At 42.7% G+C, this 24286-nt stretch overlaps 1 protein-coding gene across 2 annotated transcripts in view; it reads right to left on the reverse strand.

Moving 5' to 3' along the window:
• The window catches only part of B3GLCT (beta 3-glucosyltransferase), a 118093-nt gene that overhangs the window by 16947 nt on the left and 76860 nt on the right, over positions 1-24286 (reverse strand). For both annotated transcript variants that reach the window (XM_059892231.1, XM_059892230.1), the window contains exons 10-13: positions 23977-24046; positions 8966-9079; positions 6762-6861; positions 2535-2654 (exon numbers count right to left, since the gene is read on the reverse strand). In XM_059892231.1, coding sequence (XP_059748214.1) covers positions 2535-2654; positions 6762-6861; positions 8966-9079; positions 23977-24046 — 404 coding nt within the window. The remainder of the gene's footprint in view (positions 1-2534; positions 2655-6761; positions 6862-8965; positions 9080-23976; positions 24047-24286) is intronic.

The raw sequence follows: 24286 nt of genomic DNA on the forward strand, positions 1-24286 counted from the left end.
ATCTATTTTATTCTGTTCTGTTCTATATTTCATTATTTTTAAATGTTGGTTGTGATCCATTAACTGGTTTTTAAAAGCCATTGATTGATTCTGACTTGCTGTTTAGAAAAAAAGCATGTTGGTTCTTAAGTTAGATCATCAGAAAAATCTCTTGTAACATCAGAGAAACTATTATGCCTGCAGCTTTTATCAAAGGCAGAAATGAGACAATCTCATGAAGAATGTTTCTGCATCTTTGTGAAGTGCTGCTATGAACAGAACATGACACTGGTCCATGTTAGTCATATAAAGATCAGTACCAGTGTTCATGCATCTGCTTATTCATTTGTCCCCTGGACCCTGTAAAACTGCGTCTCCATGACAGGCAGTGAGGATGGAATGAGAAATGAGATGCAGGTGTCTCCTTCAAATAATTCATAATTTGGGTAGAAAACAGGAAAGTAAATAGGCAATTAAATGATAATGGTCACCATAATGTGCTTCGTGTATATGCGGAAAGTATCTAACCCAGATTCAGAAGCCAGACTAGCTTAGGGCTTGAGATTGATATATTGTCCACAAGAAGCAGAAGGATTAGCCAGGTGACAGAGGCGGAAGGCGGCCGGGGGCGCGGTGGGGAACTGTGCTATGAAGAGAGCAGCAGACGCCGTATGTGAGGGAAGCGTTAAAAGACAGTGCCTCTGAGGAACTGAAAGAGGTTCAGCACGAATTCTCTCAGGATGAGGGCGAAGATAAACGAGGCTAAGACGATAGAACAGCATCTGCCAAGACAGAGGCAGACCTGGTGAGCCCCAGTGAGGAAACTGGACTTTATCCCAGTGGAAATGAGGGGCTGTACAAGGGCGCGAAAGACTTCCACTCCCCTGGTCCCGCAAAGAAAAACCCAAATAAGATACAAATCACACTAACCTAAGGAACTGCTGAAGAGATGAGTGAGTGGAAGCCTAGATGAGCCGGCTTCCAGGGAAGAGCCTTGCCTGGGAGAGAGGGTCTGGGGGTGGGAAGGCAGGAGGAAAGACAGGTTAGAGACGTAGCCCCAAGGCCGGGTCTCGAGCACCTGGGGGCTGGGGGTTAGGCCAACGGGAAGTGGTTAAAAGTGAGGCCCGATCCAGGTCAGTGTGAGTCTGGTTGAAATCTGAGCGATCATCTTCTAGTCAGATGCCTGCAGTAGGAGAGGAGAGTTCAGACTAACAGCAACAGGAAGGCAGCGCAGCCTCTGAGCAGGGAGCGAGAGGACCACAGAGAGTCTCTGACATCAGCACAGCAGGGAGGAGGACGAGGGGCGGGGGGACCAGGAGGCTATGGCTCTGCCCCTTCTGGGGTCAAAGTATTAACACATTCCTGCTGCAAAATATATCGACCCAAGTACAAAGCACAGTTGTTCAGCTGCTCAGTTGTGTCCGACTCCTTGCGACACCATGGACTGCAGCATGCCAGGCTTCCCTGTTCTTCACTACCCTTTACAAAAGGGGAAACTCTGGCTTAATGGACACCAGCCCCTCACCCAGGATACTGATGCATTACCACAAGGCTGCAAAGAGCTGGAACCTTCTTAAATGATGACGAGCTCAACACTCCTCGGCTTGATGCTTTAGTGTCTTCTCCAAGGCCTCTGTGGACCCCTGCTTCCTACTGCTAATGGCCTCAGGTAGATCAACAAAGATCAGAACTTGCCCAGGCCTGGTTATCACTAGGAAAGGCCACCTCCACAACCATACTTCAGTCACCACTAACCAGGCCAGACCAAAACGGGAACCCCTGGAAGACCACCCTGTAGTTGTAGGCCCGGTTCTAACCTAGGGGATTGCCAAGTAAGAATAAAAAGTCCGAGGGTTCAGAAACCTACAATCCAGTGAATGCTGCCCACCACATAGTGGATACTCAACAAAACCTGCTGAATACGTGTAAATCACTACAGTGGATAAGAAGATTCTCCCTAAACACCCAGCAGCAAATACTATAGAAACAACAGAACAGGCTAACTGCTTGACTGATTCACCTACACAAATCAAATCAAAATCTCTCCCCATAAGAGATTAGGCAGAAGCTTACCTAAAAGCACTGATTCTTAACTATATTTAAAACCCATAAATCCCACACAAATATCCCATAATTGCTTAAATCTAAACTTCTGTAACTACTCTTTTCCCCAAATACAGTCAATAAGCACGGGATAATTAAGAAGTCTAATGAATTATTTTCTGAAATGAAAATCTAGACCCCAAATTTTTTTCATTCAAACAGACGATCAAAACTAACTGGCCACCTAGAAGCAATCACTACTACAGGCACATTTCTACCAACTATCATCTATATATATCATCTATATATACATACATTTATATATATATAATTTCTTCAAGGAATAAAATGTTCTTCACTGTGGGTTCTTTTTAATGTTCACGTTCCTATCATAGTAACAGCTCCCCCCATTTACAGAGCTCTTAGGTATCAGCCTAGAGCCCATAGCACAGACCCACCCCTGCATCCCGGAAACAGAAGTGCAATTTCCAGAAAGCCAAGCTTATAGTTACCCTCCTCCTCCTGTGACGTAGCTGTAGCCACCGGTGCCCAGCCCGTAGCCGTAACGCTCTCCCAGAAACACGGGTTCACGGGTGTCGTAGCAGCTCAGCAGGTGCCGGAGCCTGGAGATGCTAAGATTCCCAAGGGAACAGAAGCGACAGTTCCTTAATTCAAATGTGTCTGCAGAATACATATTTTACGGTTCTTACATCCCACTGGTTATACTCTGCAATACTCCCTCTCAGTCACAGAGATGAAATTCAGGAGACTTACAGAAGAAAGATTTTTAAAAAGAAAAAAACTTGATGTACACTGTACATCACTGGAAACAGGAGAGAAACTGAGAAACAAGGGTCTCCCCCTGTTTTCACAAGCCCAGACCAGCAGTGGCTGCCTTGTGTGCATGGGCAGCGTGGCCAGGCGAGGAAGGAGGGTGGCCAGTGGTCTGCTCCCCACTGAATGAACTCCTCAGTGTACCTTTTCAGACCTCGCTGGTATCTGTTACAATCCTTGATGGCTAAAAAAGGAACCTGTAAAGTACAGATGAGTCCTTGGCAGGCAGGTGAAGGCAAGGCGGGAAGGGAATTTGGGCAGCAAAGCTTTCCAGGGGGCCTTCAGATTGTGGCACACCACTGCACTGTACTTACGGCCTCCTCTAGGGAGGCTTCCCTAATCCATGGCCTTTTGTGTCTGTCTGTCTATACCTCTGGCCCCTATGCCTCCTTGTCGTATGTCAACAGTGACAGCTTCCACAGGGCTGTGGGAATATCCATTAGCTGCTCAGAAAAATGCATTTATTTGTCATTCACTTTATTCTCAGTTTCATCTCCTTTAACGGTTCCTCGGTTTTTTTAATCTTTCATGACACTGGTATTTTTAAAAAATAAATGCCCACCCCCCTTTTAATAGATTGGTCCTCATCTTGGGTTTGTCTGATGTTTCCTCGTAACACAGGCAAGGTTACACATCCTCAGGTGCTGCAGGGACACAGAAGGCATGCCGTCTGGCCTGCGGCATCCGCCTGTCCTCCACTGGGAGGGTCTGTTTTGATCACACGGTGCTGCCCGGGGTCTCCCCTGGACACTTGCTATTTTGCCTTTGCTGTTTCTCAGAGTCTCCGGCAGACACTCTAACACTAGCAAGTATCCTGGTCCTCATTAAAACTTATCCCTAGTTTGGCATCCGTCAGTTTCTTGCCTGAATCAGTCTTTACTCTGATGGTGTCAGAGAGATGACTTTTCCAGCTCCATCAACCAGTCAGAACTCCTTGCTCCCTGCTAGCCAGAATCTGCCTGCTGTGGACTGAACTGTGTCCCACGCACAACATTCATATGCTGAAGCCTTAACCCCCCAGGTGACTATATTTGGATATGGGGCTGAGAGAGTTAATTCCTAGGCAGGTTGATAAGTCCAGGGTCCCCAAGGAGGAGAAAGGGGTCTGGGGCTCTCGAAGTGGAGACAGGGCTCTGGAATTCTCAGGGAGGAGGAAAGGACAAACATCTTTTTTCTTTCCTCTACATTCCTTAGTCTCAGTCCCATAAAATGTTTCCTTTAAGCCCAGAACTGATGATTACACAACAACTCAGTTTTAACTCTGTACTAAGGATCATATAGGGTTTCCCTGGTGGCTCAGAGGTTAAAGCGTCTGCCTGCAATGTGGGAGACCTGGGTTTAATCCCTGGGTCGGGAAGATCCCTTGGAGAAGGAAATGGCAAGCCACTCCAGTACTCTTGCCTGGAGAATCCCATGGATGGAGGAGCCTGGTGGGCTACAGTCCACAGGATCACAAAGAGTTGGACAGGACTGAGCAACTTCACTTTTCAAGGATCATATAACAACAATATATCCTGCTTGAGGACAGGCTCTCCTTTCTGAAAACCTTCTGGCTAATCTGTTATCTTAAAATGTAAATTATGGGAGTGGGTCTAGTAAGATGTTTACAACCTTGACACATTCTTTCAATTTATTCCAATAACTAATTTTAAAAGTATTTAACTCCCTTGCTTAGGCTATCAAGGGGCGGGGGGCGCTCTCCATCCCCTTTCTGATATCTATGTCAGAAGCTTTCTCTGTCTCCTTCTATACTTTAATAAAACTCTGTTGCACAAAAGCTCTTGAGTGATCAAGCCTGGTCCCTGATCCCGAAGTTAAATCTTCTTCAGAGATCACGAATCCGACACGGTTCCCCGTAAGCTATCAGGGCCTAGAAGGAGGTTCAGTGAAGTCACCAGTGTAGGACTTGGATGCGACAGAACTTGTGTCTGTATGAGAGGAGACACCAGAGAACACTCTCCATGGCAGACAAAGAAGAGGTCCCGCGAGCACACACCAGGCCAGCGGCCACCCTCAAACCAAGAGAAGAGCCATAGAAACCTGCCTCACCAGCACCTTGATCTTGGACATCCCAGCCTCCAAAACGAGAAATAAATTTCTATTGTTTAACATAAATTATTTTGTTTATTATTTGGTATTTTGTTATGGAGCTAGATCTGCCTCATTACTTTTTTATTATAAGCATGAACTTATTGCTTCCTAATTGTCATGGTTCCTAATCCATTATCATCCTCAATGACACTAATGCTTGTCCCAGATTCCACCAACGGGAACCTCTTCAAGCTTGCTCCTGTGTCCTCTTAACATGCATTCTTCTTTCTTTCTTTTTTTTCCTAAGCACTTCCTAACTCTCTGGCATAAGAAAAAAAAAAGTTAAAATGTCTTCCTATATTTTCCTTGCCTCAACCTTAAAATCAGCTCTTTCTCTGAGAAGGCCTGGTTCCTTTTAGTAGGAAAGTTGTAGTATTAGTTCTGTTCATTAGTTGCTCGGTGCTACTGGGGATCTTGGTATCTGGTCTTCTTTGGTGTGAAGAACTAGAAAGATATGTGTGCGCACACACACACACACACTGTAAAAACCATGAGTCTAATGGAAATTATGAATTCTTAGAGATTTCTCTACTTCCAGTCTTCCAGCCTATCAGCTTGACCTGGCCCATCCATGTCCTTCCACAGTGAGAACCATGGCTCCCACCCAACACTATTTCCACTTAGCATTCTACTCAGTCCTACAACCTACCTAACGTACCTTCAGAGTTGCTTCATGACAAAAAACAGACCGACTGAAATCTCAGGAGTTCTTTGGCATCTCCACTTCTCTACCCCTGAAGGTGTGTCTCTAAAACCTATCTTCAGCAGTATTTGCTTTATATTTTCCCTTCAGTGTGATTATGTTTTCATCTGAAATACAGTTAGTTTGTTTCAGCTTTCTCCTCATCCTTATTGATTTTTCCCATCCTTATAGATTCATTTTATTTTTCAATAGGTAAAATATGAGCACACTTCCCAAAGTCAAAACTAAACAAAGAGATAGAAAAGGGGCACACATACCCCACCTCCATCTACCCCACGCTCCCACCCACCCCTCTGTGGGAACTACTTCATGGACTTCCAGTTTATCTGCCCACTTTGTTTTTGAACAGCTAAGTCCACATGGGTATGTTTTATTTCCCCTTCTTTCTTACACACAGGGAAGCAAACAAAATACACTCTTATGCACTTGGCTTTTTCCACGTAATGGTATTACTGGAAATCACTTGATACAATTTGTTAATTTTTTTTTCAAGGAACCAAAATTTTGGCTCTTTAGTTTGATCCTCTGCTTTTTTGACCTCTACCTCATTATTTCTGCATGTATCTTTATTATTATTTTCTTCCTTGTTTGTCTGGGTTGACTTTGTGATTCTTTTCCTAGCTTGAGTTGGGAACTGAATTTTTTATTTTTATTGTTCCCACTGGCTTGGCAAACCTTACCCATCCCTTTATCATTAGACTTTTGGAATGACTATGTTTATGTGTCTTTCATATAAAGCATAGATTTGGGGCTTGTTTTATGAAGCACTTTGAAAAGTTTGTTAGGTGAGCTAAACCCACTCACATTTAGTGATATGACTGATGTTTGATTTCAACATTAAAATTATTTTAGTTTTGAATTATTTAGGTTTGAGTTATTATACATATAATACTGTATTGTCTACTGTCCATGTTTTAAAAATAACTCATTTCAGATACTGTGTCCTTTACAGCGCGGGGGGCGGTGGAGGGGAGGAAACATGTTTCAGATGTGAGGGTAAAATCCAGTCCCTGTTTCTACATGCTGGCCAGCAGCAGAAGTACCCACCCTAGTTTCTGCCTATGAATACATGTAGAATTTAAAGCCGCCTGAGGACAAGAGGGCCCCTTACCTTATTAATGTGTCATCATCCACAATGACCAACCACGGTATTTTGTCATGGCTATGATTTAGAAATCTTTCCAAAATGGCAAATGTCTTTCCACAATGACCTAGGAAAGGTGAGAAGAAAACTTACAATGTATTACTTTCCTTAAAACATTGTGAGTCAAAGTTTAAACACTGGTATTCACTTAAGAATTTGAAATTTTGAAAACCAGCCTTTTCTAATTTCCATGGACTTAGTGAACCAGGGGGAACGATAAAAATCATGAAGTCAGTCATTCATTTCATACATGAGAGACTGAAGACCTAGAGAGGTGAGGGGAATTACACAAAGTCAGGTATAGGAAACACTGTAGTTCACTCCAGACACATAAGAAATTTGTTAAGTCTTGCAGAAATTACAGGAGCCTGGCTTCTTTCCTTAGACCACATTATTCTGAAAAAAACATTAGAATCTCAGGCATCACAACCTTAGGGAAACAATGGTGCAAGATACAATATTATACTGTCGATTATTTATTTTGTAAATACTTGCTATTACGTTTCTAAAACGCCAGACATGGTGGCCAGCTCTGGGATGTACACTAAAGATACAGTGTTATCAGAGGCACAGTCCCTTAGATGCCGACAGATAGCAAACCTTTCATGGAAAATGCTGAGGCCAGGACGGCAATAAATGCTTGGGGAGAGAATGCAAGTCAATAAATAAGAATAAACCCCTCAATTCAACAAAGTATTAAGTGACACAGTAGAGAACAAAGCACTCAACTAACCATTACTTTTCTTATTCTTGATCACTCTATGTATTTTTAACCATTATAGTATGGTTACCATAATACATTTTAGTACATTATGGTATATATTTTTGAAAGCCATCTCAAATTCCTTTTGGATAAGGTAGAACATAAATATAAGCAATAATAAGGTCAGACTGAAAATAAAACAAATCAAGAATGCATCAATTTGTGAGTATTAGAGTCTAAAAAGCAAGATAAACAAAAAAAAAGGAAAATTCCATCTGAAATCATTTTTCCAAAACAGACAGCAACAGACAGACTTAGTGATATATATACTAATCTTGTCAGAATAATCAATACTACAGGATGGAGTATTGATTCTACTTTATCAATCACAGCATTATGAGTGACAGTATCATAAAATAATCAAGATAAATTACTCTATAGAACAAGATCATCAACTTACTACTCTTTTTTTCATAAAAAGGTTTGGGGGGAACCAGAAAACTAAAGAAAAATGTGGCAGGAACAATGGATAAAAATTAAGATGAATAAAGCATCTGAAGGTGAGGTGGCCAAATTTATACTTCCAATTTTTTGAAATAAAAAATGTTTTGAATTAGCCTACAATCTGAAGAGAAAAACAAGTGTACTTCAACAATTTACTTATATATTATATATACGTATATGAGCTTATACTACATATGTCCCATGTAGGATGTGGTTAAGTGCCTCTCAGAAATACAAATGAAATGCATCCTGGACCGTAACAGACCATAAGCTTCTGGAAGATGGAAACCATCAGCTTCATTCCTGTTTCCCTCAGTGTCTAGCAGGGGCCAGCACACCACAGTCGGATGATAATACTGGCTGAATAAATGGCTAAAATTAAATGAAGAGACACTTTGCATGGGAATACGAAAAGTTAACTCTGGGAGGGGGGCTTCCCTGGTGGCTCAGATGGTAAAGAATCGTCTGCAATGCAGGAAACCTAGGTTTGATCCCTGAGTTGGGAAGATCCCCTGGAGAAGGGAATGGCAACCCACTCCAGTAATCTTGCCTGGAGAATCCCAGGGACAGAGGAGCCTGGAGGGCTACAGTCCATGGGGTCACAAAGAGTCGGACATGACTGAGTGACTAAGACACAGGCACCCCATTATGGCCACAGTGAATTATGAAGGTACAAAAAATCTGTGCTTAAACTCTACCATAACTGTCATGCGCATAATCGTCATGTATGTCAGTCACTTACATATGACCAACTAAAAACTTGGAACTTTTGTTAATACTAAAAGCAGTGCTTAAACTGCAAGAATCGGTCCACATCCATGGATAAAGATGTGAGGAGGAAGGAAAGAAACTTACACAAGGGGAACATTACAGTATTTATAAAATACTTCATTTTTATCCTAAGCTACTATATTTACAGAATGGACATTCTGAGTAAGAGGATCAGTCAGGACCGAGGACTCACCTCTATCTGTGTTAGGAATCCCCAGATCCACCGTCGGAATGGAGTTGTCTGCGTAATCACTGTAGTATTCGAGGTGACCTGCCTGCCCCGCCCAAGTCTGCTTCACGATGGGGACTGAAAAAACGAGAGAGGGGACCATCACTGGCACAGTGACCCAAGAAGCTGGAACCCCCGCGTGACGGGATGACCTCCCAGAAAGGAAGGGGACCAGCACGTGTTCTTCTCCAGGTGTTTCAAGGCTTAGCGCTCCCCTCCTACCCTGAGAAACCTCAACAGCACAGGCCCTCCTCATTGCTGCTTCCACAGGAAGATACACTGTCTAGTCGGATCAGACTGCTGTGTAGAAGTTAATTTTAACTAATTTTTCTCTTTCCCCAGGCTGCTTTATTTGAAATTCACAACCGGAGTTTTAGATGTTTTTTAGAGGTGTGGGGATACAATTACTTCTAAGGGCTGGAATATTCTGTGCGGTTCTCGTTGAGATGTATACTTGCCTCCCTCACAATGGAGGAGGGAACCTTTTCAAAGTACACGTCTCCACCCAAAGATGCCAACAGAACCACCCGACCCTATAAAGGACATGACCCTGCCATTAAGAATCACTACATGTACACCAGCAGCTGATTCATGTCAATGTGTGGCAAAAACCACCACAATATTATAAAGTAATGAGCCTCCAAATAAAATTAATTAATTAATTTTTTAAAAATCACAAAATGTGATGGCTGATGGTATTGTGTCGCACTTTTCGAAAGTGTAGAAGAAATAAAATCGAAAACCACTGCAGATTCTAAAACTGTATCATGAACAGATAAATTATTTTAATAAACACAAACAGCAGAAAACTTGGCTGATTTTCTGTATTTTAGGGTGAGATGCTCAAAGTTAGCTGTGACTCCACACCCGACACAGAGAAATCAGCTTGACCACGATTTGATACTAATTCACTTGACCAACTATCTCAGTAATTGCTTTCTTCTATACTTTTTTTTAAAGTTACTACCTGTGCATCTCAATTTTAAAGGGATTCCGCTGTTGTTTTAATAGAAAAGATCATCAACATAAAAAAAAACTAGATTTTATACTGTTGATTTAAGAATCTCAACTCTGATGAACCAAATCTTCAGGTCAATATTTTGAACCTTTATTAAATCATTTATATTTTTCCCCCAACCTAAATAAAAATAAATGATATGCAAAAACTACCCATGCAATGTCAAAGTTAAGTGTCTAGCTATGCCAGTCAGCAAACTGGAAGACAAACTCAGATAGCCCATATACAGAAAATACAAAAGTACATCATTCCATAGTCCACTATTTACCAGCTCTTAAAAAAGAAGAGACTTAACGAATTCTGGACATTTGCTATGGTAACCTCCAAATTACCTATTTTAAGCCACTAAATATTATTTTATATATTAAAATACAATTTTCTGCAATCATAAAAAAAGGCAGATATAAAGATTTCTCCATGCCAGAATGGACAAAGATCCGTAAATGATAAGGTTGGGGGCAGGAGAGGGTGGAAGAAATTGAAAGGGTAGTGCTGAAACATATACATTACCATATGTAAAACAGATAGCGAATGGGAAGCTGCTGTATGACACAGGGAGCCCAACCTGGTGCTCTGTGACAACCTGGAGGGGTGGGATGAGGTAGGAGTTGGGAGGGGGGCTCAGGATGGAGGGGACACGGCTGGTTCATGCAGATGTATGTCAGAAACCAACACAACACTGTAAATTATCCTCCAATTAAAAATAAATAATTTTGAAATAATAATAATAATAGATAAGGTTGCTAAGGGAGAATAAGAGAAAAAAGGAAAAATTCTTATTCTGTCCAAATTCCAGCTCAAGAAAACCCAAGCTTGACCCTGTGGTGGCCCTTGGCTTTGCACATAATAAGTAGGACTTATCCAGATAAGACCGGCTGCCCTGGTGGCTCAATGGTAAAGAATCTGCCTGCAGTGCAGGAGACCAGGGTTCGATCCCTGGGTCAGGAAGATCCTCTGGAGAAGGGAACATCTAGTATTCTTGCCTGGAGAATCCCATGGACAGAGGAGCCAGGCAGGCTACAGTCCATGGGGTTACCAAGAATCAGACACGACTGAGCGACTGAACAACAACACACCTAACCTACTTGTTTCCTGTTTTGGTTTGAAACAGGTGAAACAGAAATGTTACCAGAGGTAAGAATTTCTCAGAGCCCAGCACCCCATACAACCTGAGACACAGTAAGTGCTCAGTGAACAGCTGCCTGAAGACTGGGTGCTCTGGGGATTCCAAAAGGCAGAGGGTTCTTTCCGGAACTGGTTTAAAGGAAGGAGTTTTATCTCTATCAGCGATTCAGCCTTTGTACAAGACCATGCTAAGTTGCTTCAGTCGTGTCCAACTCTTTGTGACCCCATGGACTATAGCCCATCAGGGTCCTCCATCCATGGGATTCTCCAGGCAAGCATACTGGAGTGGGTTGCTATTTCTCCTCCAGGGGATCTTCCCAACCCAGGGAAGGTCTGCATCTCTTAAATCTCCTGCATTGGCAGGCAGGTTCTTTACCACTAGCGCCATCTGGGAAACCAGTACCACCATGACCAATCATTTTAAAATGGACTGACCATTTCAACACAGCAACGTGTTCTGAGTCTCACACCCCAAAACCATCCAACAGTGAACAATGTTATCACCTATCCAATCCTTGTCACGGTAATGCCTGTGCAAAGAACTGAAGTCAAGGTGAAGTCTCCTACAACAGCAGATGAAGACTATTTTAAACCAGAGTTGATGCAATACTGCTTAAAACTTTAGACATTTTGGTCTATTTTATCATCACTGTTTGAATAGAGAATAACTGAATTCTATTATTTATATTTCATATTAAGACACTCTATTCCTAAAGATATTAAACTTGGAGTAAAAATTTCAATATAGTTAACGTGATCTACTATTTCATTTTCAATACTGAGAAGCATACTTCCTCCCACATAATAAAACAATAGTGAATGTCTCTTTCAAGAATGTTTGCCACAGATAATTTAAAATTAGGATAAAGTAAAAAGAACTGTACTATTTAAAAAAAAAAAAAACCATCTGTCCAGACAGCATACATCTTCTCCCTGGGTGCACCATTGAGAAGCAGGAGATGCAGAGAAGTCCCTTCTATTCCCAAAAGGCTGACGTGCAAAACTCTGATTACAAATGAAAACAAATTGACCCTTGAGCAAAATCTACCACACAACCAGATGTGCATGACCATTCTGATTTGAAGAATCTGCCGTTTTCCAACTGACAAACGGACCTTCTGTCTCGGTGTGAAGTCAGTGAGCACATAGGAAAGCCCTGGTTTCTCTTCTCTTAGGAGAGGCTTAGTGACAACACCAAGGCTGTGCTCCGATTCCTGGTTTGGGGATCGGGTGTCTGTAAGACGGAAAGGCTACTTGACACAGTAGCGTCAGGGCACTCTGGCCCCCGTCTTCACCTGCACGGCAGCTGAGAGAGAACTGAACTTTCATCAGGAATTAAGCTGCTCCGGGCGTTTGTTCTCTATGTCACGTCTCTACTTCTGCCTTGTGAATGAGACCATCAGTACAGTTTTTCTAGATTCTACATATATGAATTAATACAGAATACTTCTTTCTTCCTGACTTACTTCACTCTCTACGACAGTCTCTAGGGTCCAGCCAATCTCTACAATGACCTAATTTCATTCCTTCTTATGGCTGAATAATAGTCCATGAGTGGGAAGGAATCAGAAATTGGGATCAACACATATGCACTATTGATACTATGCATAAAATAGATACCTAAGGAGAACCTGCCAAGAGAACACACTGGTCATAGCAAACACTCTCTTCCAACAACACAAGAGAAGACTCTACACATGGACATCACCAGACGGTCAACACTGAAATCAGATTGATTATATTCTTTGCAGCCAAAGAAACAGCTCTATACAGTCAACAAAAACAAGACCAGGGCTGACTGTGGCTCAGATCATGAACTTCTTATTGCCACATTCAGACTGAAATTGAAGAAAGGAGAGAAAGTAGATCATTCGGGTATGACCTAAATCAAATCCCTTATGACTATACAGTGGAAGTGAGAAATAGATTTAAGGGACTAGATCTGATAGACAGAGTGCCTGATGAACTATGCAAAGAGGTTCATGATGCTGTACAGGAGACAGGAATCAAGACCATCCCCAAGTAAAAGAAATGCAAAAAAAGTAAAATAGCTGTCTGATGAGGCCTTACAAATAGCTGTGAAAAGAAGAGAAGCCAAAAGCAAAGGAGAAAAGGAAAGATATACCCATTTGAATGCAAAGTTCCAAAGAACAGCAAGGAGAGATAAGAAAGCCTTTCTCAGGGATCAATGCAAAGAAATAGAGGAAAACAACAGAATGGGAAAGACTAGCGATCTCTTGGGGTGGCTGTGACTGGCGCACTAAGCGTGGGCGGCCGAGAGGAGCTACCCCATGTCCGAGGTCAAGGGCAGAAGCCGGGAGGATCCCATGCCCGAAGGGCGGCGGCCAAGAGGAGTTACCCCACATCCGAGGTCAGGGGCAGCAGCCAAGAGTGCCAGGCTGCGACAGCGCAGGAACGGCCGAGAAGAGCTACCCAAGTCTGAGGTCAGGGGCGGCGACCGGGAGGAGCTACCCCAAGTCTGAGGTCAGGGGCGGCGGCTGGGGGGAGCTACCCCAAGTCCAAGGTCAGGGGCGGCGGCCGGGAGGAGCTACACCGCGTCCAAGGTCAGGGTCGGCGGCCAAGAGGAGCTACCCCGCGTCCGAGGTCAGGGGCTGAGGCCAGGAGGACCTACCCCACACCCCCACACCCGAGGCCAGGGGCGGCGGCCAGGAGGACCAACCCCACATCCAAGGAGCCATGGCTGCGTGGACATAGGAAGGCCTATAGGAGCTATCCCATGTTGAAGGTCAGGAAGGGTGGCGGTGAGGAGATACCCCTCATCCAAGGTAAGGAGCAGCGGCTGCGCTTTGCTGGAGCAGCCGTGAAGAGATACCCCATGCCCAAGGTACGAGAAACCCAAGTAAGACAGTAAGTGCTGCAACAGGGCATCAGAGGGCAGACACACTGAAACCAACTCACAGAAAACTAGTCAATCTAATCATACTAGGATCACAGCCTTGTCTAACTCAATGAAACTAAGCCATGCCCGTGGGACAACCCAAGACAGGTGGGTCATGGTGGAGAGGTCTGACAGAATGTGGTCCACTGGAGAAGGGAATGCAAACCACTTCAGTATTCTTGCCCTGAGAACCCCATGACAGTATGAAAAGGCAAAATGATCAGATCAGATCAGTCGCTCAGTCGTGTCCAACTCTTTGCGACTCCATGAATCGCAGCACGCCAGGCCTCCCTGTCCATCACCAACTCCCGGAGTTCACTCAAACTCATGTCCATGGAGTCAGTGATTCCATCCAGCCATCTCATCCTCTGTCGTCCCCTTCTCCTCTTGCCCCCAGTCCCTCCCAGCATCAGAGTCTTTTCCAATGAGTCAACTCTTCACATGAGGTGGCCAAAGTACTGGAGTTTCAGCTTTAGCATCATTCCTTCCAAAGAAATCCCAGGGCTAATCTCCTTCAGAATGGACTGGTTGGATCTCCTTGCAGTTCAAGGGACTCTCAAGAGTCTTCTCCAACACCACAGTTCAAAAGCATCAATTCTTTAGCGCTCAGCCTTCTTCACAGTCCAACTCTCACATCCATATGTGACCACAGGAAAAACCATAGCCTTGACTAGACGAACCTTTGTTGGCAAAGTAATGTCTCTGCTTTTGAATATGCTATCTAGATTGGTCATAACTTTCCTTCCAAGGAGTAAGCATCTTTTAATTTCATGGCTGCAGTCACCATCTGCAGTGATTTTGGAGCCCAGAAAAATAAAGTCTGACACTGTTTCCACTGTTTCCCCATCTATTTCCCATGAAGTGATAGGACTGGATGCCATGATCTTCATTTTCTGAATGCTGAGCTTTAAGCCAACGTTTTCACTCTCCACTTTCACCTTCATCAAGAGGCTTTTTAGTTCCTCTTCACTTTCTGCTATAAGGGTGGTGTCATCTGCATATCTGAGGTTATTGATATTTCTCCCAGCAATCTTGATTCCAGCTTGTGTTTCTTCCAGTCCAGCATTTCTCATGATGTACTCTGCATATAAGTTAAATAAAATGATAGGATACTGAAAGAGGAACTCCCCAGGTCAGTAGGTGCCCAATAAGCTACTGGAGATCAGTGAAGAAATAACTCCAGAAAGATTGAAGGGATGGAGCCAAAGCAAAAACAATACCCAGCTGTGGATGTGACTGGTGACTTCTATCACCAGTCACATACAGCTGGTCATACAACCACATACAGCAAGGTCTGATGCTGTAAAGAGCAATATTGCATAGGAATCTGGAATGTCAGGTCCATGAATGAAGGCAAATCGGAAGTGGTCAAACAGGAGATGGCAAAAGTGAATGCCGACATTCTAGGAATCAGCACACTAAAATGGACTGGAATGGGCGAATTTAACTCAGATGACCATTATATCTACTACTGTGGCAGGAATCCCTCACAGGAAATGGAGTAGCCATCATGGTCAACAAAAGAGTCAAAAATGCAGTAGTTGGATGCAATCTCAAAAACAACAGAATGATCTCTGTTCGTTTCCAAGGCAAACCATTCAATATCACAGTAATCCAAGTCTATGCCCCAACCAGTAATGCTAAAGAAGCTGAAGTTGAACAGTTTTATGAAGACCTACAAGACCTTCTAGAACTAATACCCCCAAAAGATGTCCTTTTCATTACAGGGGACTGGAATGCAAAAGAACAAGTCAAGAAACACCTGGAGTAACAGACAAATTTGGCCTTGGAGTAGAGAATGAAGCAGGGAAAAGACTAATAGAGTTTTGCCAAGAAAATGCATTGGTCATAGCAAACACCCTCTTCCAACAACACAAGAGAAGACTCTACACATGGACATCACCAGATGGTCAACACCAAAATCAGATTGATTATATTCTTTGCAGCCAAAGATGGAGAAGCTCTATACAGTCAACAAAAACAAGACCAGGAGCTGACTGTGGCTCAGATCACAAACTCCTAATTACCAAATTCAGACTTAAATTGAAGAAAGTAATTGGGAAAACCACTAGACCATTCAGGTATGACCTAAATCAAATCCCTTATAATTACACAGTGGAAGTGAGAAATACATTTAAGGGACTAGATCTGAAGATAGAGTGCCTGATGAACTATGGACTGAGGTTCGTGACATTGTACAGGAGACAGGGATCAAGACCATCCCCATGGAAAAGAAATGCAAAAAAGCAAAATGGCTGTCTGGGGAGGTGTTACAAATAGCTGTGAAAAGAAGAGAAGCAAAAAGCAAAGGAGAAAAGGAAAGATATAAGCATCTGAATGCAGAGTTCCAAAGAATAGCAAGGAGAGATTAGAAAGCCTTCCTGAGCGATCAATGCAAAGAAATAGAGGAAAACGACAGAATGGGAAAGACTAGAGATCTCTTCAAGAAAATCAGAGATACCAAGGGAACATTTCATGCAAAGATGGGCTCGATAAAGGACAGAAATGGTATGGACCTAACAGAAGCAGAAGATATTAAGAAGAGGTGGCAAGAACACACAGAAGAACTATACAAAAAAGATCTTCACGACCCAGATAATCACGATGGTGTAATCACTCATCTAGAGCCAAATATCCTGGAATGTGAAGTCAAGTGGGCCTTAGAAAGCATCACGATGAACAAAGCTAGTGGAGGTGATGGAATTCCAGTTGAGCTATTTCAAATCCTGAAAGATGATGCTATGAAAGTACTGCACTCAATATGCCAGCAAATTTGGAAAACTCAGCTGTGGCCACAGGACTAGAAAAGGTCAGATTTCATTCCAATCCCAAAGAAAGGCAATGCCAAAGAATGCTCAAACTACCGCACAATTGCACTCATCTCACACGCTAGTAAAGTAATGCTCAAAATTCTCCAAGCCAGGCTTCAGCAATACGTGAACCATGAACGTCCAGATGTTCAAGCTGGTTTTAGAAAAGGCAGAGGAACCAGAGATCAAATTGCCAACATCAGCTGGATCATGGAAAAAGCAAGAGAGTTCCAGAAAAACATCTATTTCTGCTTGATTGACTATGCCAAAGCCTTTGACTTGTGGATCACAATAAACTGTGGAAAATTCTGAAGGAGATGGGAATCCCAGACCACCTGACCTGCCTCTTGAGAAATCTGTATGCAGGTCAGGAAGCCACAGTTAGAACTGGACATGGAACAACAGACTGGTTCCAAATAGGAAAAGGAATACGTCAAGGCTGTATATTGTCACCCTCTTTATTTAACTTATATGCAGAGTACATAATGAGAAATGCTGAGCTGGAGGAAGCACAAGCTGGAATCAAGATTGCTGGGAGAAATATTAATAACCTCAGATATGCAGATGACACCACCCTTATGGCAGAAAGTGAAGAACCAAAGAGCTTCTTGATGAAAGTGAAAGAGGAGAGTGAAAAAGTTGGCTTAAAACTCAACATTCAGAAAACGAAGATCATGGCATCTGGACTCATCACTTCATGGGAAATAGATGGAGAAACAGGGGAAACAGTGGCTTAGTTTATTTTTTTAGGCTCCAAAATCACTGCAGATGGTGAATGTAGCCATGAACTTAAAAGACGCTTACTCCTTGGAAGGAAAGTTATGACCAACCTAGATAGCATATTTAAAAGCAGATATATTACTTTGCTGACAAAGGTCCGTCTAGTCAAAGCTACGGTTTTTCCAATGGTCATGTATGGATGTGAGAGTTGGACTATAAAGAAAGCTGAGCGCCGAAGAATTGATGTTTTTGAACTATGGTGTTGGAGAAGACTCTTGAGAGTCCCTTGGACTGCAAGGAGATCCAACCAGTCCATCCTAAAGGAGATCAGTCCTGGGTGTTCATTGGAAGGACTGATATTGAAGCTGAAACTCCAATACTTTGGCCACCTCATGCGAAGAGCTGACTCATTTGAAAAGACCCTGATGCTGGGAAAGATCGAGGGCAGGAGGAGAAGGGGATGACAGAAGATGAGATGGCTGGATGACATCACCAACTCAATGGACATGGGTTTGGGTGGACTCTGGGAGTTGGTGATGGACAGGGAGGCCTGGCGTGCTGTGGTTCATGGGGTCGCAAAGAGTCAGACACGACTGAGCGACTGAACTGAACTGAAGGCGAACCTACCGTATAGCACAGGGAACTCTACTCAGTGCTCTGTGATGACCTGAATAGTAGGGAAACCCATGAAGAGGAGCTATGTGTACACACACAGCTGATTCACTTTGCTATCCAGTGGGAACACAACTGTAAAGTGGGAACACAAGTTGTAAAGCAACTAAAGTCCAATAAAAATTAACTTAAAAAAATAATTAATCCACTCACTTCATCTAACACAGGATATGGCCTGCCAGTGGCTGGCTGCATTTTGATTCAACCTCCTGTTTTCAATAAACCTCTCCAACCAGAGGGAACACACTCTTTAGCATCAGTATGTTCACATCTAGAGAAAATCAATACAGTCAAGATACCAGTTTTTTTTTTAAGCTGAAAGATGTCAAATGTTTATTTTAGGAGCTCCAGGGGCTGTGATAAGGAACTAAAGGCTGAGCAAATGGGGATTTAACCTCTCTACTTAGAGGGAGATGGCAGGAGGGGCAACACCTCACAACCCACCAGCTGACAAACAGAAACGGGGGCGGCCACGACATAAGTGGGACCCACACGGGAAGCACGTGGCTGAAGGACACACAAGACCCGTAACATTTTGCTGACAGCTCACATCACGTGAGGAAAGACACGTAACCCAAGAGGAAGTAATGAAGCTGCTTTATTAACTCCAGAGAGCTTTTCCTTGCTTAAACCTAACTTTACATTCTATGGCAGTTCATTGCTTTATATAATACCTCTAAAGTTTCTTTAAAACCCTACCAACCACTTGCATCTCAGCAAACCATGCTCGTTTGATGCTGTCAACATGTACTGCTTTCTTAAGCTAAGAGACAGAGTATATTTTTGCTAACTGTGTCCTAAGATGCTTTAATTCATCTAAATCAGAATCAAGACAAGTAGTTACGTAAAGGTCTGCTTTGCTGTTAGGGAAAAAAAAAAGTGTAAGATGTAAAATAATTTTTTTCTAATTTTGAAATTTGGCTGTATCAATTCTTCCAAAAGAGTATGAAAAATGAGTTCCTTGTGTACATTCCCTCACCTTGACCACAGCCTTGGCCGGACTGTTCTATCCCTCACATCCTCACCCCTGGAGGAGCCAGGACTGGGGCGTGACGAGCGTCCACTCCAGTCAGAACCCAGGGCATAGACAGTGAGAACCGCCTCCAGGGAAGTCAATGACAGCGCACTCAACTGCTCAGAGATAAGCACAGCCTGGTCTGTTTATTTCTTCCTTCACTGTTGTCTGGTTTCTGTAACCTCAAGTGTTTCTACCAGACTGCGTACAGAAAGAAAAAGCAAAGCCCCACATCCATGCATTCTGCTTGACTGCCGCAGTAATATGCGAGGACGGGGGCCATCTGACTCCCCAGCTCCGTGTGTGTTTCAGATCATCTGTAGATTTGAAGTCCTGGCCGTCCTCACTGCTACTGAAAGTAAAAAGCCTCCTGTCACTTCTTCCAGCCAAGTCAGATCTGACCTTGAGCACAGCAGAGAATCAACACAGCTATCAAATACTATTCATCAAGCGTTACATTCCTAACACATCCAAAAAACTTCCCAGGTGGCGCAGTGGTAAAGAATCCACCTGCCAATGCAGGAGATGTGGATTCAATCCCTGGGTCAGGAAAGATCCCCTGGAGGAGGAAATGGCAACCCACCCCAGTATTCTTGCCTGGAAACTCCCATGGGGTCCAAGGGGTTGCAAAGAGTCAGACATGATTGTGATTGAGCACACACACACAAAGAGGTCACAGCACAGCTCTGCTGTGGCAGAAGGAACTGGGGGTTCGTGGCCAGAAAACCTGAGTCCTGCTCCTCTGCTCAGTCCGCATGAAGTTGGGCCAGTCTGTCGTCCCATGGTCAGCTTCCTTTCTCTGCTATATCAAGCGAACAGCAGTAATTACCACATCACAGGGAGCTGTCAACATGAAATCAGATGACAGAATACAGGTGAAGGGACCTCCCTAGTGGTCCAGTGGTTAAGAATCCACCTGCTAATGCAGGAGACATGAGTTTGGTCCCTGGTCCAGGAAGATTCCACATGCCGTGGGGCAACTAAGCCCATGCACCACAGCTGCTCAGGCCCGTGCTCCGGAGCCCACGTGCCGCAACTACTGAGCCCACACCCTAGAGCCTGTGCCCCCAACTACTGCAGTGAGAAGCCCTGCACACCTAGAGAGCAGCCCCCGATCACCGCAGCTAGAGAAAGCCCTCACCCGGCGACGAAGACCTGGAACAGCCAACTATAAATACATAAACTGCGATTTTCAAAAAAAAAATGAAAAACACCAGAAAACATGTTTAAAAAAAAAAAAGGATTAGCAGTTAGAAGCAGTTACTGTGGCATTGTTGACTAAAACTAATACGATTACGGGTAATTCTCTTGACCAACTGGTGACAGAACTAGGTTTCCAAAAGCGGGGCCAGAGCCCCCTGGCCTGGCAGACTTCATGTCCATCAGGCAACATGGACATCAGAGTCCCTAAAATCCAGCCACCTATACTATCTTTTCAAACAAACATGTCCAAGTTTAAAGACAGCCTGCCACAGCAACTCCACTGCCAAGTTCTCAAGATATCTTTTAGATCTCAGGCTTCAATGACCTCAGACCCAATTAACAGCAGTAAATCAGTTCATCTGGTTTGGGGAGGTTTGGTCTTTATGCTCCTAACAGACTTGGAAGATTTTATAATTTTTATAAACCTTTGACTCAAAATTGAAATACAAAAGCATTTCATAAATATCTGAAAGGATTATCATAACCTTATGCAAAATAAGAAAGCAGTAAACAAACAAAGCTAGTGGAGGTGATGGAATTCCAGTTGAGCTATTCCAAATCCTGAAAGATGATGCTGTGAAAGTGCTGCACTCAATATGCCAGCAAATTTGGAAAACTCAGCAGTGGCCACAGGACTGGAAAAGGTCAGTTTTCATTCCAATCCCAAAGAAAGGCAATGCCAAAGAATGCTCAAACTACCGCACAACTGCACTCATCTCACACGCTAGCAAAGTAATGCTCAAAATTCTCCAAGCCAGGCTTCAGCAATATGTGAACCGTGAACTTCCTGATGTTCAAGCTGGTTTTAGAAAAGGCAGAGGAATCAGAGATCAAATTGCCAACATCCACTGGATCATGGAAAAAGCAAGAGAGTTCCAGAAAAACATCTATTTCTGCTTGATTGACTATGCCAAAGCCTTTGATTGTGTGGATCACAACAAACTGTGGAAAATTTTTCAAGAGATGGGAATACCAGACCACCTGATCTGCCTCTTGAGAAATTTGTATGCAGGTAAGGAAGCAACAGTTAGAACTGGACATGGAACAACAGACTGGTTCCAAATAGGAAAAGAGTACGTCAAGGCTGTATATTGTCATCCCACTTATTTAACTTATATGCAGAGTACATCATGAGAAACGCTGGACTGGAAGAAACACAAGCTAGAATCAAGATTGCTGGGAGAAATCTCAATAACCTCAGATATGCAGATGACACCACCCTTATGGCAGAAAGTGAAGAGGAACTAAAAAGCCTCTTGATGAAGGTGAAAGTGGAGAGTGAAAACGTTGGCTTAAAGCTCAACATTCAGAAAACTAAGATCACGGCATCCGGTCCCATCACTTCATGGGAAATAGATGGGGAAACAGTGGAAACAGTGTCAGACTTTATTTTGGGGGGCTCCAAAATCACTGCAGATGGTGACTGCAGCCATGAAATTAAAAGACGCTTACTCCTTGGAAGGAAAGTTATGACCAACCTAGATAGCATATTCAAAAGCAGAGACATTACTTTGCCAACAAAGGTTCGTCTAGTCAAGGCTATGGTTTTTCCTGTGGTCACATATGGATGTGAGAGTTGGACTGTGAAGAAGGCTGAGCACCGAAGAATTGATGCTTTTGAACTGTGGTGTTGGAGAAGACTCTTGAGAGTCCCTTGGACTGCAAGGAGATCCAACCAGTCCATTCTGAAGGAGATTAGCCCTGGGATTTCTTTGGAAGGAATGATGCTAAAGCTGAAACTCCAGTACTTTGGCCACCTCATGCGAAGTGTTGACTCATTGGAAAAGACTCTGATGCTGGGAGGGATTGGGGGCAGGAGGAGAAGGGGACGACAGAGGATGAGATGGCTGGATGGCATCACTGACTCGATGGACGTGAGTCTGGGTAAACTCTGGGAGTTGGTGATGGACAGGGAGGCCTGGCGTGCTGTGATTCATGGGGTCGCAAAGAGTCGGACACGACTGAGCGACTGAACTGAACTGAAACTAGATTATTCAGAATGACCAAATTAAAATTAGCTAACTCTTTTTTTCATTTCTGTAGAATATGAAAACTACAACAGAGACCATCCCCAACTTTACCACTTTACTGCCAACTTGAAAAATGTGTTTCAAAAGAGAATATACCACCACCCCCATTCCTAACATTGATATATACTCCAAAGGCAGCTTCAAGATCAAATAAATCAATTCGAGCACTTCTGCTTGCTGTTTAAAAAAAAAAAAAGAAGAAAAGCAGTCTAGTTCAGTTCCCTTGACATTTTTTTAATGAAAGGTATTTATCAAAAATCGTCCCTCCAGATTATGTGAAAAACAAAAGGATATTAAACCTAGGTTAAACTTATGAAAAATGAAATTTTTAAGTTCTATATTGATTTTTAATAGTATTTTAGGACTTCTTGTATAATGAATGCATATTTTATTTAGACTGATTTTAATAGGACTTAGAATTTATTGTGACTATTTTAGGTAACCATGAAGGTTTATAGCAAACGTACTTTTAAGATAGTGTTGACTATAACCAGACCTGAATTGATGTCAGTGTCTTAAACAATGCCATAATTCCAAATTATGATATTCTTTTATCTGTAAAATATGTTCCTCTTTAAAGCATCATTTGTAAATATCATATTATCACATAAATTATATAAATGCCCCACTTAGCTCCAATCCCACAAAAATGACAGCTGGTTTAGAAATCTCTCCTCTATAAATATCACACTCTTGGTAAAACTGAGAGTCTTTTCATGGAAAAAAAAATAAAATATGTGCTAAAATTAGAAAATGCAAAAGATTGTCTAATCCTCAACTTGAGAAAAGTGCTGTTTGAAGGTGAAAAAAACAGATAAATTATGTATTTATAAATAGGCTTTTTAAAAAACAGTATCATCATAATGCAGAATTCTGGAATGGCACCAAAAAATTAAATAGAAACATCTATGTGCAGGATTTCCTTAAGAAGGAACCATGGCTTGTAAGACAAACATTTTTTACTTTTCTCTGTATATCTACACTTGAGCAAATACACATCCTTACTTACAAGTTCTGATGTGTGAGTGTGAAATAAATATAAAAAGAAGGAACGGCGTGAGAAAGACATTCTCTCTGACATTCCGTTACCTTGAGAAATCCCCTCTCATTCTTCACAGCTCAGAGTCCACACTTGGACATAACAGGACACTGTTTTGCAAAATGGATTATTATCCACTTACAGTCTCTGAGATTGCCACAGCTGAGCATTTCCATTTCCAATTTAAAACACTGCTCTAATTAGTCCTTAGAAGGGCCATGGCCTCTCATGTTGCAACACAAAATTGTCTTTTCTAATTGATCTTGGTGATTGAAGTGCTATGAGGAGGAAGACTGATTATATAACTGCTTGCACTTCCAATAATATATCTGTCATTATCCCCTTCTTGAGCTGAGCTCATATTTGATTTGTCCTTTTTTTTTTTTTAAGGCAGTGTAGATTTTTAAAGTTCAATAAAAATGAATAATCCAAAAAAAAACATACTTCTATCACCATGAAACTTCTTGCATGTTTTCACTGCAACAAAAATATCCTCCTTCTTCACTGGATTTCCCTTTAAAAAAAAAAAAATGCATACGTGAGTCGATGTATCTTAACAGCACACCCAAATTAGTTGTCACATGCTCTTGAATTCAAATTCACCAATGTCAGCGACATTAAACTTGTCTCCAGAATCAAGTTTCAGGGCACGACTGTATCTTGGAGGACCACAAATGCTTTGCTCAGCCAGTGGGGTAGGGGGGTGGGGGGCTTCCCTGATAGCTCAGGTGGTAAAGAATCCACCTGCAATGTG

Source organism: Bos taurus, chromosome 12, assembly GCF_002263795.3.
Source record: "Bos taurus isolate L1 Dominette 01449 registration number 42190680 breed Hereford chromosome 12, ARS-UCD2.0, whole genome shotgun sequence".
Classification (NCBI taxonomy): domain Eukaryota; kingdom Metazoa; phylum Chordata; class Mammalia; order Artiodactyla; family Bovidae; genus Bos; species Bos taurus.